Source organism: Cupressus sempervirens, chromosome 10, assembly GCF_028749045.1.
Source record: "Cupressus sempervirens isolate cs-2001-9-10 chromosome 10, ASM2874904v1, whole genome shotgun sequence".
NCBI classification, from domain to species: domain Eukaryota; kingdom Viridiplantae; phylum Streptophyta; class Pinopsida; order Cupressales; family Cupressaceae; genus Cupressus; species Cupressus sempervirens.
In genome coordinates this window covers 331112200-331139841 of record NC_143127.1, presented here as the reverse complement: position 1 = coordinate 331139841, position 27642 = coordinate 331112200, and the positions used below count along the sequence as shown (strand labels likewise).

General features: G+C 34.7%; 1 protein-coding gene across 1 annotated transcript in view; it reads right to left on the bottom strand.

The window, feature by feature from the left end:
• Positions 1 to 27642, bottom strand: part of LOC149533961 (MADS-box transcription factor 22-like) — a 265667-nt gene that overhangs the window by 166090 nt on the left and 71935 nt on the right. Inside the window, exon 4 of the mRNA XM_089805939.1 lies at positions 12176 to 12237. Within this exon, the coding sequence (XP_089662065.1) occupies positions 12176 to 12237 (62 nt within the window). The remainder of the gene's footprint in view (positions 1 to 12175; positions 12238 to 27642) is intronic.

The window sequence follows — 27642 nt, the reverse complement described above, 5'->3', positions numbered from 1 at the left end:
GGGATATGATTTTACCACAAGCAGAATTTGCATATAATAATTCTATCAACAAGAGTATTGGTAAATCACCATTCCAAATTGTATATGAGAATAGTCCCAAAAATGCTTTTGAATTAAGGTAGTTGGATAAAGGAGAGATAAGTAGAGCTGAACTAGAAGAATTTGCTGAATATTTGAAGAACATCCATGAGGAGCCGAGGAAACACATCATAAAGAGGAATACATAGTACAAGGATAAGGCAGATGAGAACAAGAGGTATAAGGAATTTTAGATTGGAGATGAAGTCATGGTTCATTTGAGAAAGGAGCACTTTCCATTGGGTACATATAATAAGCTGAAGATGAAGAAGTTTGGACCATGGAAGATAGTGAAAAGGCATGATTTTGGAAATGCTTATCAAGTGGAGTTGCTTGTTGAGTTGAATATTTCACCAGTATTTAATAGTTCAGATTTGACAGAGAATTATGAAGGAGGTGATAGAGATGAAGTCGTAGAAGAGAAATGGAGTATTCCAACAACTAGTTTGGCTACAAAGGATTTTGAGGAAATACTGGATAGTTGTGTTGGAAAAAGTACAAGGAACAAAACTTATGAGGAGTAACTAATCAAATGGAAAAGGAGGCTAGTAGAGGATTCATCGTGGCTAGCAAGGGAGGAGGTTCATTGTCTTGGTTTTCCTCTGAACACCTAAGACGTGATGGAGTCACTTCTCAAATTACCTCAGGTGTCAAATGCAGGAGCATCCTACATGTAAGAGCAATCTTGCATCACCCAAAAATATTTTATTTTCAGTATTTTCTATTTTAATAAACACTAGTAGGCAGGGGGGTTGTTATTCCTAGGAGCTTGCTATTTTTAGTAAGTTTTTCATACGATCTTGAAATGTTCTCATTTTCTACAAGAAGGTTCATTTTAGAGTTGTAAGCCTACCATAAAAATCTCATTGCTCAAGCATAAGTATTAGGAAGTTATTGGTGATTTTTGGTGGAAAAAATTGTAGAAAAATCTTTAGGCTTACCATTGGAAGCCTTAGAGTGCTCAAATGAAGTCTAAAAACTCGACAGAAGGGCACTTGTGTGGTTCAAAGCCTATAGATTAGGCACTGACATTTCTGAAAAGTGGTTATAATAGCTAATCAGAGCAAAGGTTCATGAGTTCTAGCCTTTCAAAGTTGGGCTGCCTGAAATATCTAAAATAATTGTCAAAGATGTATTTAGGTGATTCTATATGTATTATTAGGGTATTTTAGCCCTAGGTATTAAGTTTCAATGCGTAGAACCTCCCCGAGTGGCACAAAATTGCCTATTTAAGAAAGGCCCGAACATTGTCTAGAATAACTCTACGTGTAGTTCATAGCATTGCCTTGCATATTATTGTAATGGAGGCACTCATGTGGGTTAGCATATTGTATTTGTGAATTTTATAATTCCACATTTGTGACGCAAATAAGAAATCTATATTTTTTTGTCACATTTGCTATTGTTTCTTGGTTTCTTTTATGTGTTTATGGGGTTAAGGGGAGCATCCTTTATCATCATGAGTATGAGGTAGGATCATACTCCTACTAAACTAGGTGTTAAATGTATTATCTTAAAATTGAAGAACCCATCATTTAAGACCTTTTACCTTCTACATTTTAGTGATTTTATGGACCATGGATTTATTTCTGCTTAATCTTCTCTCTCTCACATTGTTATCTCTTTTGCAGTTATATCTATGTAGATTCTAAGACCTTAGTGTTACTCTTTCTCAAGATAACCCTAGGATAGGTCAGCCTAGTAAATCTATACTAGTATAGGTCGGCTAGGTCAATTTGCATCCTAGGTAGTTTTGGTTCTCAGACTAGTTTTATACTGCGGAGTTAATTTACAAAATTCATGGGCTTTGTAGGCTTGCCTTGTTTCCAATACTAAAAACTAGTATATAAGGAATCTTGTTAATCAAATTTTCTCATGAAAAAAACATCTATACACACATGAAGGAATTTAAAACTATCATATTTAAAGCATTCATCAATTTCTAAGGAAATTTGCTAAGCATTCAAGGTGTTCTCGAGATTTAAAGTTCCTTTTTAAGCATTTCCTCTTCAAGATCTTGCATTTTTTTGGTCATCAAGAGAGGAGATCTACATTGAGGCATTCATCATCTTCGTCTTTTGTACACATCTATATCCACAACTCCATAATTTGGTAGTGGTTAGGTCGACTACATTTGTGGAGATTTTCTATATCCTTCTTTCTAGATTGAACATCAACTATATTGTAGCATTGCACAATATTTATTAACAAGGGATTTATCAAGTAAGGTGAATATTTACATTTTTCTTACTTCCTTACATGGTTTTTTATACTTATCTCTTTCAAGGATAATTCCTATATGGGAGCTTGATAAGGGAAAGGGACTCCCCCCTCCTCCAAAAAACACAAGAAAATAATTATTTTTCTTGTGTGATGGAACATGGTGTTGAAATTACAAAATAAAATTTGGAATCTATTAATCACAAACTTAAGGATAAAATTGGTTTGACTTGGTTTCTATGTTGTATGAATATGTTTGCCATCTCATAAACCTACCAATATATGTCATCCAAATTGAGCTATACTTGGAGATCTAAGATTATTGAGGTTTTTTAGGTTCTCATTTTTGATCACATATGCACATTATTTTTTTCTATAAAACTTGTAGATCTGTAGTTCACAGTTAAAATGCCCTTCCCTTTGCATATTTCAAGGTCATATTTCCACCCTTTGTTTTTGATTGAGGAGCATCCTGTTGGAATACTTTAGAATAACTAAGAGGGGGAGTGAATCACTTACCTAAGATCCAAATGTACAAATAAAACTTTTCATTACTACAACTTATCCTTATGCATGCATTGACTATTCAATATCTTAAACATATGCATATTACAGTCATATGTCAAAATAACTTTGCAAAAATGTAAACATGCAAAATTAGAAAATCAATCAAACATTTCGACACATGGATTTATCCATCTCACGTAAATGCATAGGTAGCCAACTACTGAATACATAGTTCACACTATCGAACCATCGGACCAAACATGCATTACAACAAAAGCATAATCCCCCCTTAATGCAAATAGGGTGAGATGACAAGAAACTGAAAAGGTGGGCCAAAGTCTCCTGCAAACGAACCAAGAACGACGAGAAAGGGAAAGAGGTAAAAACACCCATAAAGACACGGTCAAACTGACTCTGCATGAGGCTAATGTCATGGAAGGGACACTTACTTGACAAAGGGAGAAGGCCTAAAATAACAAACAACTATCCCCCCCATGGTGCTTTATAAAAATAGTGCAAGTACAACTGACTCGAAAATAACATTCATGACCACAAAATGCAAAATTGACACTTTATCTCAGTGCGTATATAAAAGTGTTCACAAATGATGTCTACAATTATCTAAATAGGAAAAAAGCTGACACAAAAGATAGGATAGCTAGGAAAATGATCCCCGGACTTGAAACACCCAAGATATCCACCATAGATTAAAAAATGCCAAAAAAATGATAGAAAGAGCATGGGGTAGAATCTAAAGGAGATGATAGCAATTCTAAAAAGTAGACAGAACAAGCTTTCCAAAAATATAACGTTTTCAAAAAATGGACATGGGATGCAAAAGAAAAGCTTGCCGGAGTAAAAAAAAAGATTTCAGACTTTGAATACAAAAAAAAAGTACAAAACTACATCAAAACCTAAAAATACCTACACTAATGTCTCTGTCTTGGAACCAGCTTTCTGATGCTTCTTTCAAATCAGAAAAATAGCTCTGTATGCTCAAGTTATGGCCAAAAAACCAAAGGTAGGTCAAAAAGGACCTTGGAGATGTGCAAGAGGGTGATGCAGTGCTAACATCATGCTGATGTCAAAAACCTACTGCATTAAAATTGACGGTCTAGTAGTCGTCATAGGAAAAAAAAAGCCACATGGCAAAATCTAACGTGGTAGGGGTGATGTGGCGGGGTGGCCCACTGGTGGCGGCCGGGTCGGGGCAGCTTTGCGGTGGCTCAATTGGCTATGGCAGCTAGTGAGCTAAGTGCAGGTGGTTGACCGATTGTGTAATGGCGGCCAGTCATTTTTTAATAATTTAAAATTTTGCGCCTGGAGCTGTGTCTCCAAAATCAATAAGTTTTATATGAATCCTGACTGCAAGTAGCCTTCTGGATCCAATGGTAGCATCCATTTGGGCCCAATGTGCTCCAAAAAAATTTTGTTCCCTCAATTTGAAGAAAAATGCACAAACAAACTAGGGTTTGTGACTTCAAATCACGGCTTCAAAAATCCCTCAATGAAGCAATAGAAAGAAGGCTCTAATACCATATTGGAGTTGATGAAATCCAACTCCAAAGATGCCCAAGATCACCTACATGGAATAACCTATCAAAGGGAAGCCAAGGAGAGAAGAGCGTGGAGCCAGGGAAAAACCCTAAACCAACATGAGAGACAACAAGTATGCAAACACAAGAAAATATGTATTTACAACATGCAAGAATAAGATATGAAATACAATGAGGGAGCTCGAATATAAAGAGCTCAAGGAATCCCCTAGAACAAGCTAGAGGATGCTAGGAGATAAATGTGACAACTAAGCATACATCCACATGAGGTGGAAGGTCCTCGAACAAACTCCCATATTGTCAACAACTTATAAATAACTCCTAAACTACAACTAATAAATGAAATGAATTTACTTAAGTAAGCTTAAGTAAATAGAATAAATAATTAATAATTAATTATTTACTCTAATAGAGTGAACCTAATATTTGTTGATGTTCAGTTCCTTCTTTGATTGAGTTTGTTTGTGATTGGATCTTAGTTTGAGCCACCTTATGTATTTAATTTGGATTGTGAATTTAATATTAGGATCTTGTGTTGGGATGTGTGCAGTCCATTTTAAGGTTGACCTTTCTATTATGTAATGATCTAGAATCTTTTGTAAGTCATTTTGGCAAGTATAAATAGAGGTATTTAGATTTAGGTTAGGTAGGACTTAGAGTTTTCAGAGAAGATGTTCCTAGAGGAGTGAATTTGAAACTAGATCCTGGATTTTTAAGTCGTATTTTGTATTTGGCTATAACCCATAAAGGCCTCACAACTAGACATGTATGCCTATAATTGGATGAATCAATAAAAAGGTTTACTATTCTCTCTCTCCTTGGTGTTGTTCTATGCATTGTTTTCTTTCGTTGTGTTACTTAGCAAGTTGGTTGGATAGTTAGGTGTTCCTTTGGCCCTAGCTATTCATATCCCTCCTTGAATCAAGTTGCATCGGAGCTTGAGGTTCTTCCTTGTAGAGATTGGATTGTGAAGAACCCCAAGTTGAATTTGGTTGTAGGGTAGCAGATCTCCAGATTTGACCTATAGCTTACAGAGGGTTTCAATCTTGGATGAACTGTTTGTAAAGATGGTTTGAGGTAGAGGAAATGTTGATACTACTATTATGGACATGTTGAGACAAATTGTAGCCAAGTTAGATGCTAAAGAGATAACCCAAACGATAGGAGTGCATGTGGATAATGTAAGTGATGATGAAGCAATGACATCAAACCCTAATCCAAATCTTGAGGAAGGTAAGGATGAGGAAGGATTGTTGAGAATATTGTCCAAGGAACATTCAAAGCTTGTTGTGGAAGTTGTTTCTTGTGATGGAAAATTGGACACTAATGTTGTGTTGGATTGAATCTCTAATATGGAGTTTTTTTGAGTTTGAAGGTACTCTTGATAATAGCAAGGTAAAGATTGCAATCATTAGGTTGAAAGGTCACGCCTCACTATGGTGGGAACATTTGCAAACTGATAGACAAAGAAGAGGAAAAGAGAAGATCAAGAACTAGTTGAAAATAATGAACAAAGTAAAGAAGAAGTTCCTGCCAATTACCAAGTTAGCTTGTTGAGAAAGATACAAAATTTGAGACAAAAGGACATGACTGTGAGAGAGCATATTGATGAGGAATTCTATAGATTGGACATCATATCTAGACATGTGGATGATGACATTGAGGACATTGCAAGCTATTCAAATGGATTGAAATATGAGATTCAAGATGAAATAATTTTTTTAAAATTGGAAAGTGTGGAAGAAGGATATCAATATGCCTTGAAAGCTGAAGAGATCTTGAAAAAGAAACATGAACAAAGACAAAGAGGTAGATGTAGTAGATTCTAGAGAGGTAGAGGTAGATCTTATGGATAAAGTGACAAAACTAACAATTCTATGCAAGATATGATGACAAAGGCAAGACTAAATCGAAAGCTGGTAATTCTTATTGAGGAGGTACTAGTTCTTACTAAGGAAGAGGTAATTCTTATTCTAGAAGAGGTTTTCATGGTAATTGTTTTAGATGTGGCAAAGAAGGGCATAGATCCTTTGAATGTAGATACTCTGGTGAAAATAAAAGTGGTAGGAAGCCAAGGTGAATCTCTGTACTCTCAGAGTGATCCTGAGCTTGGATACAATTTGATGTTGAGAAGAACTTCGTGCAGTGAGAAAATTGAGGATAAGGAAACTGTTCATAGAAGAAGTCTTTTAAAGACTAGATGTAAGATAGATGAGAAATGGTGCAAAGTGATCATTGGAACTAGAAGTTCAACAAATTTGGCATCTAAGGAGCTGGTTACAAAGTTGTAGTTACTGAGGTTGAAGCATCCTAAACCCTATCATGTTTCATAGATCAAGGATGAGGATAAGATATTATTAAGTGAATAATGTGTTTTGAAATTAAAAATTGGATATTACTCTGACAAAGTTCTATGTGATATTATACCTATGGATTGTTGTCATATTTTGTTGGGTAGACCTTGGCAATATGATAGACATGTTGTGTATGATGGAAGATTGAATCAATATACTATTTGGATGAATGGAGTTACGGATACATTGAAGCCTTTGATTGAGTCTCCCAATGAGATAAACTGTACTATTTTTAGAGCTTGATTGGTTAATTGAAAGCAATTTGAGAAGGAAATGAAAAAGAACCAAGTCTATTTTGTTATAATTCCTAGAGGGCCAAGTTGTGCTAGTAATGTCCGAGTGACAGAGTATAGTAATGATCGAGCAACTGATAGAGATTGAGTGACAACATAAGAAAACAATGGAAGCTGAGTGCCAATAGAAATTGAAAGCTTCTTGAATGAGTACAAAGAGATTTTTGTAGAGGGTATACCTGCAGCTTTACCACCAGTAAGATGTATAAGTCATTGTATGGATTTGATTCTCGGAGCTAGTTTTTTGAATAAAGCACCATATAGGTTGACACTGACAGAGAATGAAGAACTCAATAGACAAGTGCAAGAGTTGTTGTGAAAATATTTGATCAGAGAAAGTTTGAGTCCATGTGTTGTACCTGCTATATTGGCACCCAAGAAGAATGGAGAATGGAGAATGGAGAATGTGTACTGATTCCTCCATAGCCCCCCCAAAATGGTAGAACTCCTCTGTCGATGAACATACCAATGTGGCTCCAATATGAAAGAAATAAAGGCAATAGACAAGGAGGGTGAAATGCTTGAATGTAAGGTAAAGTTGGAAGTCCTACTTGATGCTTAAAGGATAATGCATGAGAATTTGCAATGGAATCTCCCATAGAGGTGAGATAATTGGTGTACTAAATCTGTCATCTGAGAGGAGATGTGTGTCCTCTGATATATCCTTAACAACTATAGTAGGTGGCTCGATGAATAGAGCTGCAATAATAGGAAATGTTGAAGAGTAATCTTGTGCAATGGATGGAATCTAAAAAGTAGGTGGAGGTGTAGAAGTCATAAAAATAGTCTTAGTAACAACACATAAGTTCAAGTGACCCAACTTCACATTAGTAGTCTCTTGTAAAGAAGGAGAGTGAGTCTCTAATAGTGGAGATGGTGGACCAAAATAACAGAAGAAGTATAGGTGGGAAGAATGATCAAATATCCCTGTAGCAACAATATTGTATGTCTCACTATCTTTGATAAACACAAAATTTTGTGCAAACTCAATTGTCTTCCCTGTTCCACTGTGTAATCTGATAAATAGAGAGAAGGTTAGAGGATAAAGATGGAACACAAAGTACATCATGAAATGTACCATCATCAATGCCAATATAACCTTTCCCACATATAGCCAAAACAATGTTGTTACCCATCAAAATGTGTGGAGTAGGAGAAGCCTCAAAAGAAGAGAACAAATACTGAGAAGATGTCATATGATGTGAAGAACTTGAACCCAATAACCATCTAGAAGAGTGTGGAGTAGTAGTTGGACATAGTGCATGACCCTTTCCTATATCTTTAAAATTTGACTGAAATGATGATCATGAAAAAGATCTATGAGAAGTAGAAAGAATAAAAATGTTTCTCTTCATAAGGAGAGTTGTCAAATCTGAAACCTATTTGGCATAGCCATCTAACTTCTTCACAAAGCAACGTAACTCATCATGAATGGGCTTATTATAATAATACACTTCGGTCTTTCTAGCTTTGATTTATTTGCCTTAGGAGGAGGTGGGCCTAATGTGATGTGAGGGCTAGAATTAATTTGAGGCTCTGTACAATGTGACTTCTACTTCTTCTCCTTTGTCCCAAAAGATGGCCAAGCTACCAACGCATAAGTCTGTGAGTGTGTGAGAGTATCCAACTAAGAGAGCTTAACTTTCTCTTGAGTTAAATGATCAAAAAAAGCCTCAAAAGATGGCATGGTAAATCTATTACCCAAAGCATCCTTGGTGGAATAAAAGGTAGAAGAAAAAATTTGAAAGTTTCCATGAAGCTTAGAAAGAATCAAGAAAATGCACTTAGTGTCAGTCTTGGATTTTCCACAACCCTGCAATAAGATCTCTTTTGTTTTAACTTCATCAAGAAGTCCTCAATGGAAGGAAAAGAATCTGGTACAAGAGAGGTAAGCTTTTCCTTAATTTGAAGTTCCCTAAATTCATTCATAGTACCAAACAAGCCATCAAACTTGGTCCACATAGCTAGAGAGGTATTGCACCCATCAAGATGAAACTGTAGACTATCAGATACTTGTAAAGAAATCAACCCGATTGCCTCATCCATCTTGTTCTTGTATTACATGACCTCAAAAGGCCTCTATAAAATTGGCTACATTGCATCTAAACAAGACCACAACCCTTTTGATTAGAGAAATTGTGTCATTAGGGACTTCCATGTGTGATAGTTATGAGGGGTTAGAAGTTCTAGATAAGAAGAGGTCTCGGCCATTTTTTTAGAAGGTGTTGGATTTTTTTTTGAAATTTTTTTGGTTTACTAATGTAAATAACATAAATAATAATAGAAAACACCACTCACAATCCAAAAAAATTGAACCCCAGCTCATAGAAGGAATGTGTAAACAAAAAGAGAGCATTAGATTCAGAATCACATACCTTTGAGAAATACTGATAACAATAACACAAAATTTGGATAGGGCTCAAGAAGAGCTTTCCGATGCTTCTTTTAGATTGAAAAACAACGCTAAAAAGAGCAAGTCATGTCCCTTGGAATGCAAGAAGAATCATCTAACTTCATTGGAAAAAATAGGTAACAAAAAAAAAACCAAATACCAAAATATCCTCCATTAATGCATGGGTCTCAGACTCAAATTTCCAATGATATTTTTTTCACGAAAAAAGACACTGTATGCTCAAGATATAGCCCAAAAACCAACTGCTACTATTTTAACCAAAAAATAAATTTGTTGATGGGTTCATGGATGTCAAATTAAAGGTCACTTGAATGATGTCACCCTCTGCATTTGCAAGTACTTGCGTGCACTAGTTGTACTTTTTCAAGTACATATGCTCTTGAGTTTGTCTTCCAAAAAAACTTTATTAAAGTTTTGTTGGTGTAAATAAGTATTTACTTATTACACTTACTTAAGTTTTACTTAGGTTAATGCATTATTTAATTATTTTGCATTATTTTATTATTATTTTAGGTGAGACACTTAGGAGTTTGTGAACTCTTATTGAGTTACGCAACTCTAATTATGCACATGGTGTCTACAACATAGGAGTATGCATCATTCACTGAGTTGTTATGATGACAACACAGTTTTCCGCACTCCTTATTTAGCACATGTTGTCTACTCTACTGATTTGCATGCTAAACCATTGTAGGCTTATCCCCACATCATCGTACTTAATCCCGTGCTTAATGGAGGATAATCCATATCTGGTGGATATGTTCCTGGTTGGATGACATATCATGATGCTAACTTCTATACATTCTAGAAGCTCTCTCGAGGCCTTTATATTCAGGCACTCCTAGTGTACTCTTATTTTGGTTGTATCCAATTATTGAAAGAATATCGTCATTCTGATCATACTCTGTCTATTTTTGGTCTACTGTGTGCTATTGTTGAGTTCTTTAGTTCTTGGGTGAATTTTGGCCTAAGCCAAATTCTTACAAGTTTAATATAGAAAAAAAAAAATTTCAAAAAAAACCTATAGGTTTTTTTTGAAAATATCACCTCGGGAAGTGTGCACAGGGTCATACAACCTTGTTGGGCAAATGTTTTTTTCCACATAATGCAACATTGGCCAAACAGGATGTGCTTTATATGAAAATGGGGGTTTTGACATCTTTTGAATTCAATTGTAATGTCTATTTGTGCTCAAAGTGCCCCCTATTTTAGAGACCCCATATTTTCACAAAAAAACCAAAAAATCACAAGATTTGTTTGAAAAAAATTGTGCACCTTCTATACTCCAAACAAGAATAGGTAGCTAGAGGCAACACTCTGATATGATGTAGGATTTGATAATGAACAAATCCACAGATCCATGGAGATCTTGCATGCAAATAACCTGTTACGAGGAAGTAAGAAACACAAAGAGGGAAGGGTTTGCTCAATAAACAAGAAGTTTGTATTTACTTGTGCAAAACAAAATATATAATTTACAACCAATCAATCCTTATGAAGGAGATAGAAAACCTAAAAAGGAAACCCTAAGAGGTAAATTACATTTAATAATTACTAATTATTTATTAAATGGAAATGCAAGTGCATAAAGGAAATCTTAAGAAGGGAGTAAAGGTTTCCTTTTACTCTAACAATAGTCTGGATTAGTGTGTAACCTTTCCACATCTTCAGCTAGCATTTCTTTCTTCTATCTTAGTGCTTTCCAAATCCATGAAAAACAATATTGGAACACATATTCCATCAAAAAAAGATTGCATAGGAAGGTTCCTTAAATAATCTGAAGCCTATTCTTTAATGCAATTTATTTTTCCTCATGATAATAAAACTACATTATAAAAATTCTAAACACATGGGTAAATCAAAATTTCCCCTTCAAAAAGTTTTTATTTTAGAAACACTAGTATAAAATTTGGCAAAATCTATGTAAATTGACATATTAGGGTATGATCCTACAAAAATCCTATAAATTTGTGAACAAAATATGCAAACATACCACAATTATTAGAGATGATGGGAAGACAGAAGGTGAGGGCACCATGTAGTGGAATCACCAAACTTGGGGGAGACTAGTGCAATTGAGGAGCCATTCTATCCCCTTGTAACCATGGATACAAAAACTTAGTGCCTCCTTAAAAATCATGTTAACCATTTCTGATGTAGGCATATTTTCTATCACATTGGAAGGGATATTTTTAGTCTAAATGATGTAAAATTCAGTGTGGTACATGGACACCAAGGACCTTTGGCTAATATAAGTAGAAAACCCTTGCCAAAGCAACTTCTGACATCCTAATTCAACATCTTCTAGAAGAATTCAGACAATACAAGCCCTATTGAAGCTTCTACGAATTTTCAAATGAGTGAGGAATGTGAGCATCTATGACATTAAGAAGAACCAACTATGTGGTTAGTGAAGAGCTCATGAAAGTGAAGTAAGTAGAGAAATTGTGAACCATTTTTGATAAAGCAATAAATTATTTATCTTTTTAAAAATTCTTTATTATTTATGTGAAACATGCTAATTTACCTTATAATAAAATACAATAAAATGATACCTTTTTCGATCGAATCCTATGTAGCCCAAGTTCCAATGTTTTTTCTAATTCTTGTAACTCTTTTATGGTTAGCTCTTGAAGGTCCTCTCCATCCATATGCCTATGAAAAAAAATAGAAAAATCCTTTGTTAAAAGGACCAATTACTTAAAATAAATAATAATTTCACAATTCCAAATAATATTGATTTATATGGTTTACCTCAAAATATGGTTGACGCTTTCCATTTCTTGTCTTATCCTTCCAAAATCTTGATTATCAAACTGCAAGTACCTTGAAAAAGATTAGTAAAATTATCAATACTAGTATACCTTTAAGCTTTGCAAAATGTTAAATCATAAATTATACTAAATATCAATTATAAATATATTTAGATTAAATAAAATGAATAAAAATCAGATTATTAGTAAAATATTATATTTAAATTTATACTATTAATAAAATATGATAATAATTTTGTTTGACAAGTAATCAACCAAAGCCTCCTAGATTATTTATTATTCATTATTATTGTTAGGATTGATTATTATATGTGTTAATCATAGACTTGAACCCAAGACCTCCTTGATGAGAGACTCACAATTTACCATTGCATAGTAGGGCCTTGCCTTTTTTAAGAAAAATATTCAATTTGAAAATGATTACAAATTATTATTTTTGATAAAAAATATTATAATGAATCTAGAGTATACTTTTATTGCATCATTTATTATAATTATTCCTAAAATACAAAATTACATGAATAAAAATAAAATATAGAAATTGTATATTTAAAACCTTCATTTTTTCTTGAATGATGCATTTACTTTCAATTATTTTGTTTGAAAATTATTGAAATGGTTCCTTATATAATATTTGGCACATAAATACATCTCACTATTGTAGTATGTTTACATTTACTTACTTTTGTATAAAAAGACTCCCAAGTATACATCTTCCTAATATATGTCCACCTTAGACATTACTAAGTTTTTAGTAGTGTTCCTTACATACAATTGTAAGTTGTAGCATTTGCAGCTTTCAAGAGACAATTTTTTTTTCCATTTTAATGTTATACATTTTACTCTAATTAGCATATGTATCCTTTCCCATGTCTAAAGAAAGAATTTGGGTTATTATATAAATGTCGCTATTTTGTAACATGTGATATATTTTATTGATAGTTGACTGTGTTGAGGAAGCGTGTTATTTATAATTGTAAAATGTAATATCTCTATTGTAACTTGTGGGAACATTATTCTATTATTTTTAATAATGCTTATGAAAGCACGTATGCCTTAACATAGACCTATGTAATTAAATGTACAGGGAAAGCTCTAATAGGTCAACCTAATTAATTATTTATAAGAGGTATAATGGAAAGTTGTCTTCCTTAATTGGGTATTCCATATATGAGATCAACTAATGTGGATGCATATTATGGATAATCAGAGCATACTAATGTTAATATTGGATGATTAAGGGGAGCTTCAAAGGAACTATTTTGGCAAGTAAGTTGCAGACTTGCCAATTCATGATTTTGGATATGTTATCTTGAAATATTGTCTTTCACACTTGCTACAACATTTAGGCAGTGGGTCTACTTATTTTCTTTCTACCCTTTAATAGGTTTAGAATCTTCTAAAAAGGATTCAACAAGTATCCATCCTCTAAAAGCACTATTGAACTAAATGTACTGTATTTGACTCCTAATAGGGTCACATCCATTTACAAAGAATTTATATATTAGTACATTATCTTTTGGGTGTCATCCCCACTAGGGTTTTTCCCTTTGATCAAGGGTTTCCCTAGTCAAAAAATCCTTGTGTTATGGTGCATGGTTTATTTTTGTTGTGCATCATTATTTTAATTGTTAGAGATCACATTTATAAGTTTGGTTTTAATTATATTTGGTCATAACAAATTCATCCCAAGCCCCCCACCCCTTCCTTTTTATTGTGCGGACTCTACTTCTTAATAATTGGGATCAAAGAATTAGGTCCTCTTTGAGAAAGAAGCTTAACAACTTGAGGTGATCTATGGCTTAAAGTAAAGAGAGTCCTAAACTTAATGGTGATAACTATGAAAGTTGGAAGAATAAGATGCAAACACATTTGATCTATATGGGAATAAACAATTGGTCTATCACAAGGGGTCAATTTTTTATAAAGACTAAGAAAGATCTATCTTGATGTATAGATTAGGATAAGAAGATATTATAGTAGAACATGACTACAAGAGAAGCAATCATAGGAACTTGACCTTGCACATGACATTTGGATTAAGTTAGAGAATTTATCAGAAGACCTAATGAATTTATAAAGGAAGAAAAGTTGTGAAATTGGAAAGCTAAGTCAAAAAGGGGGAATAATGCAAGAAGATGGAATTGTTAGAGCATATGTATAATGAATTACAAGAATTAGTATAGGGACAAAATTTTTGAGTTGTTCACAAGATTCTTCGATCCTTAATACCAACTTAAGAGCACAAGGTTAATTCAATTGAACTAAGTTATTCCTCTTATTAAAGGTTTTAATAAAGAAGCATTGATTGGTAAAATAAAATATTTTGAAATGGGAAGATTGAAAGATTCTTTTCCTAGAGTTGAGATTGATTTTAGAGCTAGTGCATATAAAGATAAAAGAGTACTAACCAAGAGTACAAGTAAAAACATAAGACATATTGGAGAATATGCAAGTGAATGAATAGAAATTCATGAAGAAGAATGAAAGATAGATGATCATGAAGCCTTGATAGCAAAAAGAGAGAAAAGAGGTATATGAGTATTCAAGGGTAAGTTTTTCAAGAAATGAGATAGTACATATTTCCCCCACAGATCACTAAGATCTATTAGGGTCTATAATCACCCAAAAATGGTCATCTAGACTATGAGACCCTTTTCTAACATTTTTTATTAATTTATCCATCACTTATCTTTGATCAAATCATCATTTTATCAATTATTCGATTATAACCTATCATTTGATTACCTTATCCTAAGTCTTTTATTTAATTCAAAGAACTTGCTCCCTTTTAATTAAATAAAAATCTCAAAAATCCCACTAATCCTAAGTGTGCAAATGAAAAACATTATTCCCATTTTAAAAATAAAAGAAAAACATTTTTGTCTCACATGATAGGCATACTTTTCAATGATGCAGTGCAAGGCAAGAGAATCCCCAAAGGAGAAGTCCAAACCCTTAGCAAACAACCACATAGCGGAAATACAACAACAAAGCAACAATAATGTAAGATCTAATACTGAATCAAAACTCTTTATTTATAGATATAACTGATTACATGCAATATGCCCGGCTGTAAGGCCTTCTAGGTTAGGGCCAAATACCAACAAAAATTACAAAATCAGTTTTGCAAGATCCAACAAGATCCACTTACAAACTCGATTCCAGCTAGTCCAGATACACAAGTAGATATGAACACCAAGAAGAATCCACACTTGTAGCCTCAAGTCCACCAAGCAATCCTCCAGTTTCTAAGCCGCAACCCTAGCTCTTAAAAAATCACATCTACACTTCATCCACTTCTCTAAGTTGTAATGATAACTTCTAAAAAACTCCACAAAGCCCCTTACATATACCCAACTAAGCCACAAGTTCGCCCAACCCATTGAAAAATAAATTAAATCCTTTACATTAAATATAGGTCAAGCCACAAGTTGGCTACAACACTAAATTAAATACCTATACATAAATTAAATGCCAAAAGTTGGCTCACAGACAACTCAGTATGAACATAACCAAAACCACTATTGGCACACGACACATATAGGAACACTCAGCATCCATTAGAAAACTAGGCACCAACAAGTTCACTTGGCACATGAAGGCACACCCGATCAACATAAGATTGCTACAATAAGTCAACATCCACTAATAGCTATAGTAACTTGACATCCACTAGGAGCTACAATAACTTGGCATCCACTAAGAACTACAGTAACTCAACATCCACTAGAGCTACAGTAACTCATCATCCACTAGAGCTACAGTAACTCAGCATCCACTAGAGCTATAGTAACTCAACATGTACTAGAGCTACAGTAACTTGGCATACACTAAACAACTCGATAGCAATAGAAAATTGGAAACCACTGGCACTCGGCTCAAATATACAAGATTGCAAGAAATCCTAGGATGCTCCTACATCAAACACCCTAGGTTTGAAAAGATGTTCTAGTAATTAGAAGAACATCTTCTCATATTCTACACATAAATTCTAAACTAGTTCTTCCCATACATATCCTCCAAATCTTCAACTTGTACATTCTTTCCCTTGTTCTTCTTATGCTTCTTCACATCCATTTGAGGTGTGCTATAGGTTTTCTTTCCACACTAATCTCCAACCTTCTCAAAATCTGCCAACTCAACTCAGCTGCCAATACTCAGGTTCCTCCTACCGAGATCTTCATTGTGCAAAGGAATCAAGGAAAACTTTCTGCTACCTTTCTCAACAGTAAACACATTCTTGATACAATCATGCACAACCTTGCAATCATACTGTCGAGGGCTACCAAGAAACACATGACAATTGTTCATGTCCACAATATCACAAAACACTTGATTCTTATACTGCCTAATCTTGAAATCAACAAGGTATTTCTCCCTCACTTCTGAAGCATGTTCACCTTGCAACCAACCGATCCTATAAGGATAAGGATGTCACACTCTCTTCAAACTAATTTTTGAACTATCTCTTCAGTAACAAGGTTATCAGTACTACCACCATCCACAATTAGCTTGCAAAATTTACCACTATACTTACAATGAGTCATGAAAAAACTAGTCCTCTAACAAGGATCCAATGTCCTCTCACCAACTAGTACTCGCAAAGCTAGCAAACTTTCTCCTTGCTTAGGCCAACTATCTTGAACTACAACTTCAATCACAATAGTAGCTATCCTCCCAATCAGACATTCAAAAGATCTATGCCCTTCTTCTCCACATCTAAAACAATTACCTCTAAACTCACCTCTACCTATCCTCCTTTTCTAATCAACAAGTTTTGGTTCACTTTCAGCACTCGGTTTAGCTTGTGCCAAGCTATCCTACTTCTCCTTTCCTCTATCATTACCTTGACTTTTCCTTTTCAACTTATCCTTTTCCTTTAGGGAATACTGATAAGCATCCTCAACTGAAGAAATATTCAACATACCAACCTCATCCTGAATATTGAATCTCAAACCATTAATGTACTGAGCTACCTTTTCCTTTGACAATTCTCTATGACTAGATTGAATAGTCAACTTGTAGGACTCCTCGGTATAATCATAGACATATCCTTTTGTTTTAGATTCTTTAGTCTTTTAAACAACTCAAGTTCATAATCAATAGGAATGAACTTAGCCTTCAACTTAATCACCATCAATCTCCATCTAGTTATCTTCATTTCACCTTCCTCTTCTCTATCTCTTTGCAATTCTTTCCATTAAAGTGCAGCATGTCCTTTCAAATTAGTTTGTGCCAACCTCACTCTGAGTGGATCCTCAATATCCTCAAGATCAAAGTAGTCTTCCAATTCACTAATCCAATCAATCATGTCTTCAGGAGTGCAAGTACTTAAGAAATTGGAAACCTCCATCTTATGCTTCAACTTCAATTGAGATCCAGGTCTAGCAAACTGACCATCCCTAGTTCTAATAGGTCCCTCCACACAATTAGTTTTTTCCTCACCACTAGATCTAGTAGCTCCAAAGTCTTTAGAAAATTCCTCATAATTACCTTCAGTACCCAAATGCCTAGGTACACCACCTAAAACACTTACAATTTCAGTGATCATGTCACTCTTCATCAATGTAATCTCATATCTGAACTCTGCTCTTATCTTCTCTGAGATTTTTTCTTCCACATCATCACTAAGATTATCAATTTCTCTAGGGTCCAATCTTCTTGGAGGCATCTTCCAAAATTTTAGCAAACCCTAAGTAATAGATCCACCAATCTAAAAGATCAATCAGCCACAAGATCAACCTTCTCTGCAAGTCCTGGTATAAACTACCACAACTTCGGTGATTTGTCCACACACTTAGGAAAACCTTCATTCTGGTACCATCTGATGCAGTGCAAGTTAGGAGAATCCCAAAAGGAGATGTCCAAACCCTCAACAAACAACCACAAAGTGGAAATACAACAAAAAAGCAACAATAATGCAAGATTTGATACCAAATTGTAAGTCTTTATTCATATATATAATTGATTACATGCAATATGTCTAGCTATAAGGTCTTCTGGGATATGGCCAAATACCAACAATAATTACAAAATCAATTCTGCAAGATACAACAAGATCCACTTACAAACTTGATTCCAACTAGTCTAGATACACAACTGGATAAGAACACCAAAGAGAATCCACACTTGTACCCTTAGGTCCACCAAGCAATCCTCTGGTTTCTAAGCTGCAACCCTAGCTCTTCAAAATTTGCATCTACACTTCATCCCCTTCTCCAAGCTAGAATGCTAACTTTTTAAAGACTCCAAAAAACCCCTTACTTATAGCCAATGAAGCTACAAGTCAGCCCAACTCATTACAAACTAAATTAAATCCCTTACATTAAATATAGGTTGAGCCACAAGTCAGATATGACACTAAATTAAATATCCATACATAAATTAAATGCCAAAAGTTGGCTTTAGAGAACTCGGCACAAACAAAACCAAAACCAATACTAGCACTCAACACATATAGGAACACTCAACATCCACTAGAAAACTCAGCACTAGCAGGTTCACTCAGCACATGGAGGAACACTCAATCAATATAAGATTGCTAGAGTAACTTGACATCCACTAGGAGCTACAGTCACTCAACATCCATTAGGAGCTATAATAACTCAACATCCGTTAGGAGCTACAATAATTCGAAATCTACTATAGCTACAATAACTCGACATCCACTAGAGCTACAATAACTCAACATCCACTAGAGCTATAGTAACTTGACATGTACTAGAGCTACAGTAACTCTACATATGCTAAACAAGTTGACAACAACAAAAAATTAGAAACCATTGGCACTTGACTTCAATATGCAAGATTGCAAGAAAGCCCAGGATGCTTCCGCATCATTCAAGGTGAGTGGAATCTTCATTCTCTTCTACACATCATTTGCCTCTTAAACACCACCATTTATCTTGATTAGTTGAGATTCTTGTGTGCATGGTGAGGGGCCTCCAAAAGGCCATCTTTCTAAGTTCTTTTTATCTTATTTTCAAATAGGTATCTTGCAAACAATTATGACTTTATGGTTTCAAGCATACAAACTTATGATTTTTTATGTATATGTTATATATGTATATATGTGTGAAAACATGAAGTAGGAATATGGATAGTTTAAAGATGCTATATTTGTTTGAATCCATGGACATAAATGGTACAAAGAAATAGTATTACACGTTGATAAATATTTCCCCATCTATGCTATGTTTTGGGTAGTTTTCCTCATGTAGCCATAGGATTTACAAGAGTGGTAATTTGAACTTTACACTTTTTTCTCTAATATTGATGATGAAAAAAAAAAGTATGTGGAGGTTGTGTGTGCATTGATTGTTTTGCAGGCATTTGCCATGGATATTCCAAGATCAAAATTTCAATGCTAAAGAATTTGAAGCCAATCAAACTGCTAGACCTTCAAAAGTGAATCAAATCATTTATTGCTTTCTATTGTTGTAGTGCATGAAAGTAGCTTCCACAACTTGCTATATTCCTGAAGGATTTATTCATTGTTAATGTTGTTTTTGTTTCAAACTTTATGAGTTTGAAATTGATCCTCATTAATGAAGTAATCTTAGATTTAGGAAGTAGTGGTAGTTTCCTTTTAAAATAACTATTATTGTAGCTTTGAGTGCAGTGGTGAGTGAACTATTTCGTTAGAATAGATTTCATTTCCCTATTGTTTTTAAGTAAGGTAGAACTATGTTTCTCCTGCAACCATTGATAACAGAATCAGTGAACTATTCATGCAGCATAGGTGCATAGATAGGTTTACCATTTGCAATATTATCCTAATCTTTAAGTTGTCATTTTAGTTTCTAGCATAGGTTTCCTTCAGCATTGCCTTTGCTTTAGTTGTAATGACTTAAAGAAGAATTAGAGCATAAACTTTGCAGTCACCATTTCAAGTTTATGCTCCCAGATTGATAAATTAAATGAAGTCAGAATATTGTTTTAAGTAAAACACATGATGATGTTTGTCTATAGAATCATTATGGAAGAATTTCCAATGCTTCATTACTAAGGTATTAAGCTAACTAGTCATTTTTGGCACTATTTCTGGGGATGGTGTCAATCTAGTTCAACCTTGGAGTCATTATGTTAGTTGAAATTCTGCATTATTTTGTATGCATAGAAGAAGAGACCTCCTTGGGAGATTTCTTCCTCGTAATAATCAGGAAGATATTTTTAATCCCGAGCTTGAAGAACCTCATAGCGAGAACAAAGAAGAAGAACCTTTTGAAAAGACATTCGCTTATGCTCAAGAATGAATACACTCATCCTCTTAAGAATCCTTGCATTTGAATGATCTTTTTCTAGAATCTGAATAGCAAGACAATCTTATCCCTCCTCAGCTAGGTAATTAAAAATTGACAAACATACCTTTTGTTGCACTTCCCAAGTTCTATGGCCTAATTACTAAAGACACTAAAACCTTCCTCTTTGGGTTTGATATCCTTTGCAGAAGTTATGACTATAAAAATAATTCTCACAAGCTGAAGTTGTTTCCATCCACCCTCAAGGAAACTGCTCTGAGATGGTTCGTGAGGTTGGGTGCTAACGCTGTAGTAGATTGGCTTGCAATGAGCAATTTGTTTCTTACAAAGTATAAAGAATATTGTAGGGGTTGAGATTTAAAAGGGGATGGCATTTTCAAAATGTCCCAAAAAGAAGATGAAACCTTGGAAGACTATGTCTCATGGTTCATGTTCAACCTATAGCGTAACACACAACACTAGCTGGACGAGGAATCAAAGAAACATTTTTTTTTGAGAGGTGTAAATGATGGAAGTATTGAGGATCTAGATTTTATGGTGGGAGAAGATATCACTCAAAAAAATTGGACAAATATACAATGTATATGTGTAAATTATTCCAAGACCACTGTTAAGAAAGGTAGGGGACTTAGAGACCTACCACATAAGTCTAATGGCGGTTTAGGAGTATCAAAGATGGAGCTATCCAATTTGCTGTCATATTTCAAACAAGACATCATTAATGATGTAGCCACTTAGCTAGATACCATGCAAGTGAGAAGGAAGAAGGACAAAAATGATGCCATGTTAGTTGAATATTGTCCACATTGTAGGGAGAAGAAAATGAATTTTAGATGCAAGTCTAGAGACACAACCAATGCCTACTGAGTTTAACGGCATTGATGAAAATGGAGAGGTGTTCTACATTGCTCAATGAAGGATATGGGCTCAAATACAAGGTATGCCACAAGATCCTCTTCAAAATTATAATAGTAACAATCAATGGAAAAATTCTCAGAATATTGGTTTTAGTTGGCATAATAATTGTCAACAACCTCAACAAGGTTGTTGGCAACCCCAAAATTGGAATACCCAACATAGTCAACAAGCTTTAATGCCACCACCTCAACAGTAAACTCTAATGCCTCCTCCTACAACCACTAATCCCCCCCCTAAGAAAACTTAGCTACCAGTTCAACCTAATCCTAATCCCAATAATACCAAACAACCAACACAACAACAAAGTTATGCTATTTCCTTGAATCATATCCACTTAAGGTTGGGAACTACTCTTCCTTCACCCCAAAAACCTATAATAATTGAAGTTAAAGATTTTCCAATTGAACAAGTGGATGTGTCAGCTCAATAGACCTCTCCTGTAGCCAAACAACCTTTGTTTCCTCATAGGTTAGTATAACAAGGCCAACATGTAAAAAACCAAGCAGTAATTGATTTGCTTAATTGATTGAAGCAGATGATGGTGAAAATACCATTACTTAATGCTATTAAGGAAGTTCCTATATATAATAAAGTCATCAAGGAAGCATGTATCAAGCAACCAGGAAGAAAGAAGAAGGATCCAAAAGCTATTCATGTCTTAGGACAATTGTCTGATTTAATGTTGGAGAAATTAAATGTACCCAAATATTCTTACCCTGAGAGTCTTGTGGTTACTATTACCATTCATGGGATGCGAGCTCAAAATGCTTTAGTTGACCTAGGAGCATCCATCAATTTCATAGCAAAGGAGGTATTGTCTCAATTACATATCATTGGTCTTAGAGAAACACCTAGCTTACTTCAGCTTGCTGATAGTTCCACTATCAAGCTAGATGGGATGATAGAAGATGTCATAGCCACCTTAAACTCTTGGAAGTATCTAGTAGACTTTATTGTGCTTTCCCCAAAGACTAACATGGGTGGATATTTTTTTATTTTAGGCCAACCATGGTTAGATACTCTAGATGCCTATATAGCTTGCTGGTCTGGGAAGATAAGAATATCTAATGGTATCCATACTAAGTATTTGACTTTATACTCCCCTGCTTAGAAATTTTGCTAGATGACAAAGTAATCTGGACAAACTTGGGTGATGATGATCCATGATTTAATTCCATCCAACAACTAATGATGATAGGTCAAGAGTCATTTGTACTCTCTCAAGAAGAAGATGAGATAATTTATTCCATTATCATGAATGAGTATTGAGTAGAGCCTCAAGTGTGTCCTTAAGAAGAATGTATCCTAGAAACCATATTACCACCTTTAAACACACCTCAACATTTAGAAGCTTCCTAATTCCTTCACTCATTATTACCTCATGAGGTGAATTCTTCTCCTATTGCCCAGTTATTCATGATAGATAAAGTTATTAAGATGGAAGTTTCTCTAGGAAGAGAGTTGAACGTAAACAATGTCTTATCACCTTCCCATCAGAAAATTATGTTGCAACTACAATAGGAAAATCAAAAAGCATTTTCTTGGGACTACATGGACATGAAAGGATTAGATCCTATGCTCTGTACTCATAAGCTATACATCAATCTTGACTTCAAACTTGTCTGATAGCCTTAGGGGAGAGTTAACCTTGTTTTAAGGGATATAGTTAAAAATAAGCTCCAGAAACTATTAAGTGTTTGTCTTATCTACCCTATCTCTAATAGCCAATGGGTCTCACCCCTCGTTATAGTACTAAAGAAGGGAGGAAAATGAAGAGTTTTTGTAGATTATAGGGAGCTCAATTCAGCCACTAAGAAAGACCACTTTCCCTTGTTGTTTATAGATCAGGTCCTTGACAAGCTAGCTGGCAATAAATATTTTTCTTTTCTAGATGGTTTTAGTGGTTACAATCAGATACAAATAGCTCCAGAGGACCAAGAAAAGACAATCTTCACATGCTCGTGGGGAATGTTTGTCTACTCAGTTTTACCTTTTGGCTTGTGCAATGCCCTAGCCACATTCCAACAAGCTATCATAAATATCTTTTCTAATATATTTGCTAACTATATGGAGATCTACATGGATGCTTTTACTATTTATGGGACTACTTTTGAGAAAGAAAAAACAAACTTAGAGAAGGTACTCAAGAGATCACAAGACTATAACCTTTCCCTAAATAGTGAAAAATGTTTTATGATAATGGAAGGAGTAGTACTGGGTCATTTCATTTCATCACAAGTCATCCATGTAGATCCAACAAAGATTGAGGTTATTAGTACCTTGCTTATGCCAGAGAAGCAGAAGGATGTGCATAGTTTCCTTGGACATGCCAAGTATTATAGAAGATTCATTGAGAATTTTAGTAAACTTGTAGCACCCCTTTATAACTTGTTAAAAAAGGATTCTGAATTATCCTAGGACTTTGAGTGTGCTACATGTTTCCTACAGCTTAAAGAAGTTCTCACCACAACACCAGTTTTTAGAGGGCCCAATTGGGGATTGCCTTTTCAAATTCATACAGATGCCTCAGACTATGATATAGGTGAAGTGCTAGGTCAGAAGGTAGACTCAGTTGAACATGCTATTTATATCATTAGTAAGAATTTGCAAGGTGCATAGTTTAACTACATAGTCACTGAAAAATAGTTACTAGCAGTTATCTATGCACTAAATAAGTTCAGGCACTATATTAGTGGAAATGCAATATTTTTTCATAGTGACCACTTTGCTATAAAGTATCTGATGAATAAGCATGCAATATCAAGAAGATTGGCTTGCTGGTTGCTACTTATGCAGGAATTTAATATCACAATAGTAGATAAGCCTAGGAAAGCCAATGTGGTAGTTGACTTTCTCTCTTGGTTGCATGTCCCCGATGATCTTGCAACCATAGATGATAGTTTTCCAGAAAAACATCTCTTTTTGGTTGCTAGCACAAAATCCATGGATGTAGATATTATGAATTACCTAACCACGGGAAAGATGTTAGTTCACTTCTCTGCTAAAGAAAGGAAGCTATTTGTTGAAAAGTACTTTTTCTATTCTTTGATTTATGTTTTATACTAGTCCTGATCAAGTAATGTGTCAGTGCATAAGGGAGGATGAAACATATGTTATCTTGAGGGCATGCCATGATGAGCCCCGTGGAGGTCATTTTGTAGCGAAGCAGACAACATTTAAATTATTAACAACTAGGTACTATTGGCCAAGTTTACTCAAGGATGCAGCTAGATACACAAAGAAATGTGATAAGCATCAATGCATGGGGAGACCCACTAAATCAGATGAAATTCCCTTGTAGCCTTAGGTAGTTGTTGCACCCTTTGATAAATGGGGGATTGACTTTGTAGATTCGATTGAACCCTATTCACAAGGAAAATCCTATATTTTAGTTTGCACTAATTGTGTAACTAAGTGGGCAGAGCCCAAACCCATGAAACATCCAAGGGATAACAATGTTTCCAAGTTCTTGTATGAATCCATCTACTTTGCCAAAGAAAGGGATCAAAATATTACAACATTGGACTGCTTAATCCAAGATTGGACTTCTCTCAACTTAAGAATTATTCTATAGAAATTCAAATGATTATGCTATAGGAAATCTATGTTAAAGCTGAGAATCAAATCTATTTTAACAAAGCATGAAAATACAGCTAAGAACTACTTCAACAGCCTATGCTATAGGAACAATCAAACAATTCTACTATCAATGGCTACAGGAAAAACAAAGTCTACTCTAGTTCTATGAACTGAAGGTAAATTCTTGGCTAATTAATTAGTTCACTTCCTATGTTGGCCTCCACAAAAAATTGAAGTACAACTACTCACAGATGGAAAACTAAAATGATCTTTTTATTGATAACAACAGTAAATGTACATACTGATAAATAGCAAGATTACATTCAGTACTCAAAAACTCAGAAAACTTCTTCCTTCTACCAAAAACATTTAATTAATTATTATCTCTAGAACAAAGACTTCCAGTTATTTAAGCACAAACTAGGAACATAATTCCTAGATTTTAGACCCCATCAACTATCGAAACAATGGACAAAATTGAATATTACAAGAGATGTATTAACTTTGGTGCCAAATGAAACATGAATTTAGGAGCTCATGACCTTTGGATTTCCTGCTTTGACTCCCACTTTCTTGGAAATAGGTCCTAGCAGTTATGGACGAAATAATTGGTGATGTGGGAGGTCATTAATGAAATTTACCACCATTTGCTTGGGCTGCTGACTTTTCTTAGCTGAGTTAACTTCACCTTTGAATCTGTATAATATTAGTGCCTCCAAAGTAATAACATACATCAAGACTAATTCACAATATGTCATCTAAGTTAGTTTACCCTATGTCACATTGGCACAGGAGAACTACCCAACCTAGCTAAGGAAGGAAAACATCATTCTCACTATTTTGTAATCAAATGACATATCATTTCATAGCATATTCATTTTAGTCCTAGAAAGTAATTATGCACACATTTGTTTCAAATTATCATAAACATTAAAGTTTTCTAGAAAGTTTGCAAATTTAACTGAAAATGAAATGATAAAATAAATCATATTCTGGTCTCATCATTCCCCCCAACTGAAACTTTGACTTGTCCTCAAGGAAACATGAAATTTTTAATCCTTTCAGCCATCCTGAAATCTAAGGGAACACTTTGTCCTTTACCTCCTATAGCGTAGTTCCAATAACAGCCTTTACTCTTCTTGTACCCTTCCCATCTGCAGAGCTCTTCTATCATATCAAATTTCTCTAAATCTTTTTTATTAGCAATCAATGGGGACAATAGAAATGGAGGCTAAAAAGTTAAAGGAATCCAATCGCTTTTTCTTTCTTCCCCTAGCTTAATGTACTAGGGTGCTCGTCGAGTAGCCATGATAATATTCAATGGAGAATGAGGTTCCTTCTTCTGTAGGTCTTCCTCAATCCTATCCAGTACCATTGATTTCCTTGCTTTGTTGTAGGAAGATCTATTTTTTGCCATAGCCTTATATTCTTGATAGGCTACCTCCCTTAAAGGAGAAATAATCCAATTTCTAGATTTTGATTGAGCAACTTTCAACCAATCATAGTACATTATTTTGACATACTTGGCTTCAGGCCTAAGAAAAAGTGGAATCTCATACTCTTATTCTCTGTACTAGCGGGCCTGATTTTCTCGACTAACTTCATTTTGGCTCCAAGACATCAATGCCCTGAGTTGAATATCACCCACATAAAGCAGAGGGTTCCAATCTCTGTTGTTAAGGACTACTAATTTATGTAAAAAGAGTTCATAGAGTAAATTTTATGGCTATAGGGGTAGTATGAAAAGCTTGGAAGAATTTTTCAGGAGTATTCAATGTTAAACTTTTACCTTGCATTACATAGGTCATTTGATAATTGACAAATTGTTCTTTCAAAAAGAGAGCATAAATAGGAGAAGGAGAGCAACAAGACATCAGTTCAGGAATCATGGTAGTGACTTTTGTAAGTTTACCACTTAATTGTTCAATCTCCACATCCTTTTCAATCAAATCTTGAGTTTGATTAAAGATGGTTTTGTCGAGGCTCTCTCTCTATTTTCCATTCTTCCCTCTCTTGAATTAAATGATTAGATAACTATGAAATAATGCTTAACAATGAAACAGTGGAACTATGATGGTAAGTAACATGTGTCATAGGTGAAGAACCAAGAGGAACAACTTGCTATGCTGCAGAGTTTAAAGCATCAAGTCCTTATGAAAGATTCAGCAATAGTATTAATTGTCTCCAAATTTATTCAAATATCTTTTTCATGAAATTTTGTCCTCTAAAGAACAGGAGGAGAGTCTGCAAGTCCAATATGTTCTTGCTATTGTAGGCACATGTTCTGCACTTTCTTCATTTGAACAATCTTTAATGATGATCTTATCCCTATTAGAAGAAGAGGATTGCTCTTTTTCAATAGTTACATTTTCGAACATAGGGGATTGAAAAGACACACCCTCATTGGGTTTTAAAGATGATTGGATCCTTCAAGTTCTACGCTTGAGGGGTACTTCTATTGCCTTTGAAGCTACAAGAAGTTCTGAAGATGTTTCCTGTACATTCCCTTTCTTCTTCTTATAAACCCTAGGAACTGTAGGAGAGTCAATATTTGGGGAAAATTTAATTTTCATTTTACCCTTATCACATGTTGGACCTGACCCAAAGGTAGAAGCTACAGGAGTGGAAATTGGGGTTCTCTATGACATCTTGGGTCTAGACGAGGAAGAACCTAGTGTTGGGTTTA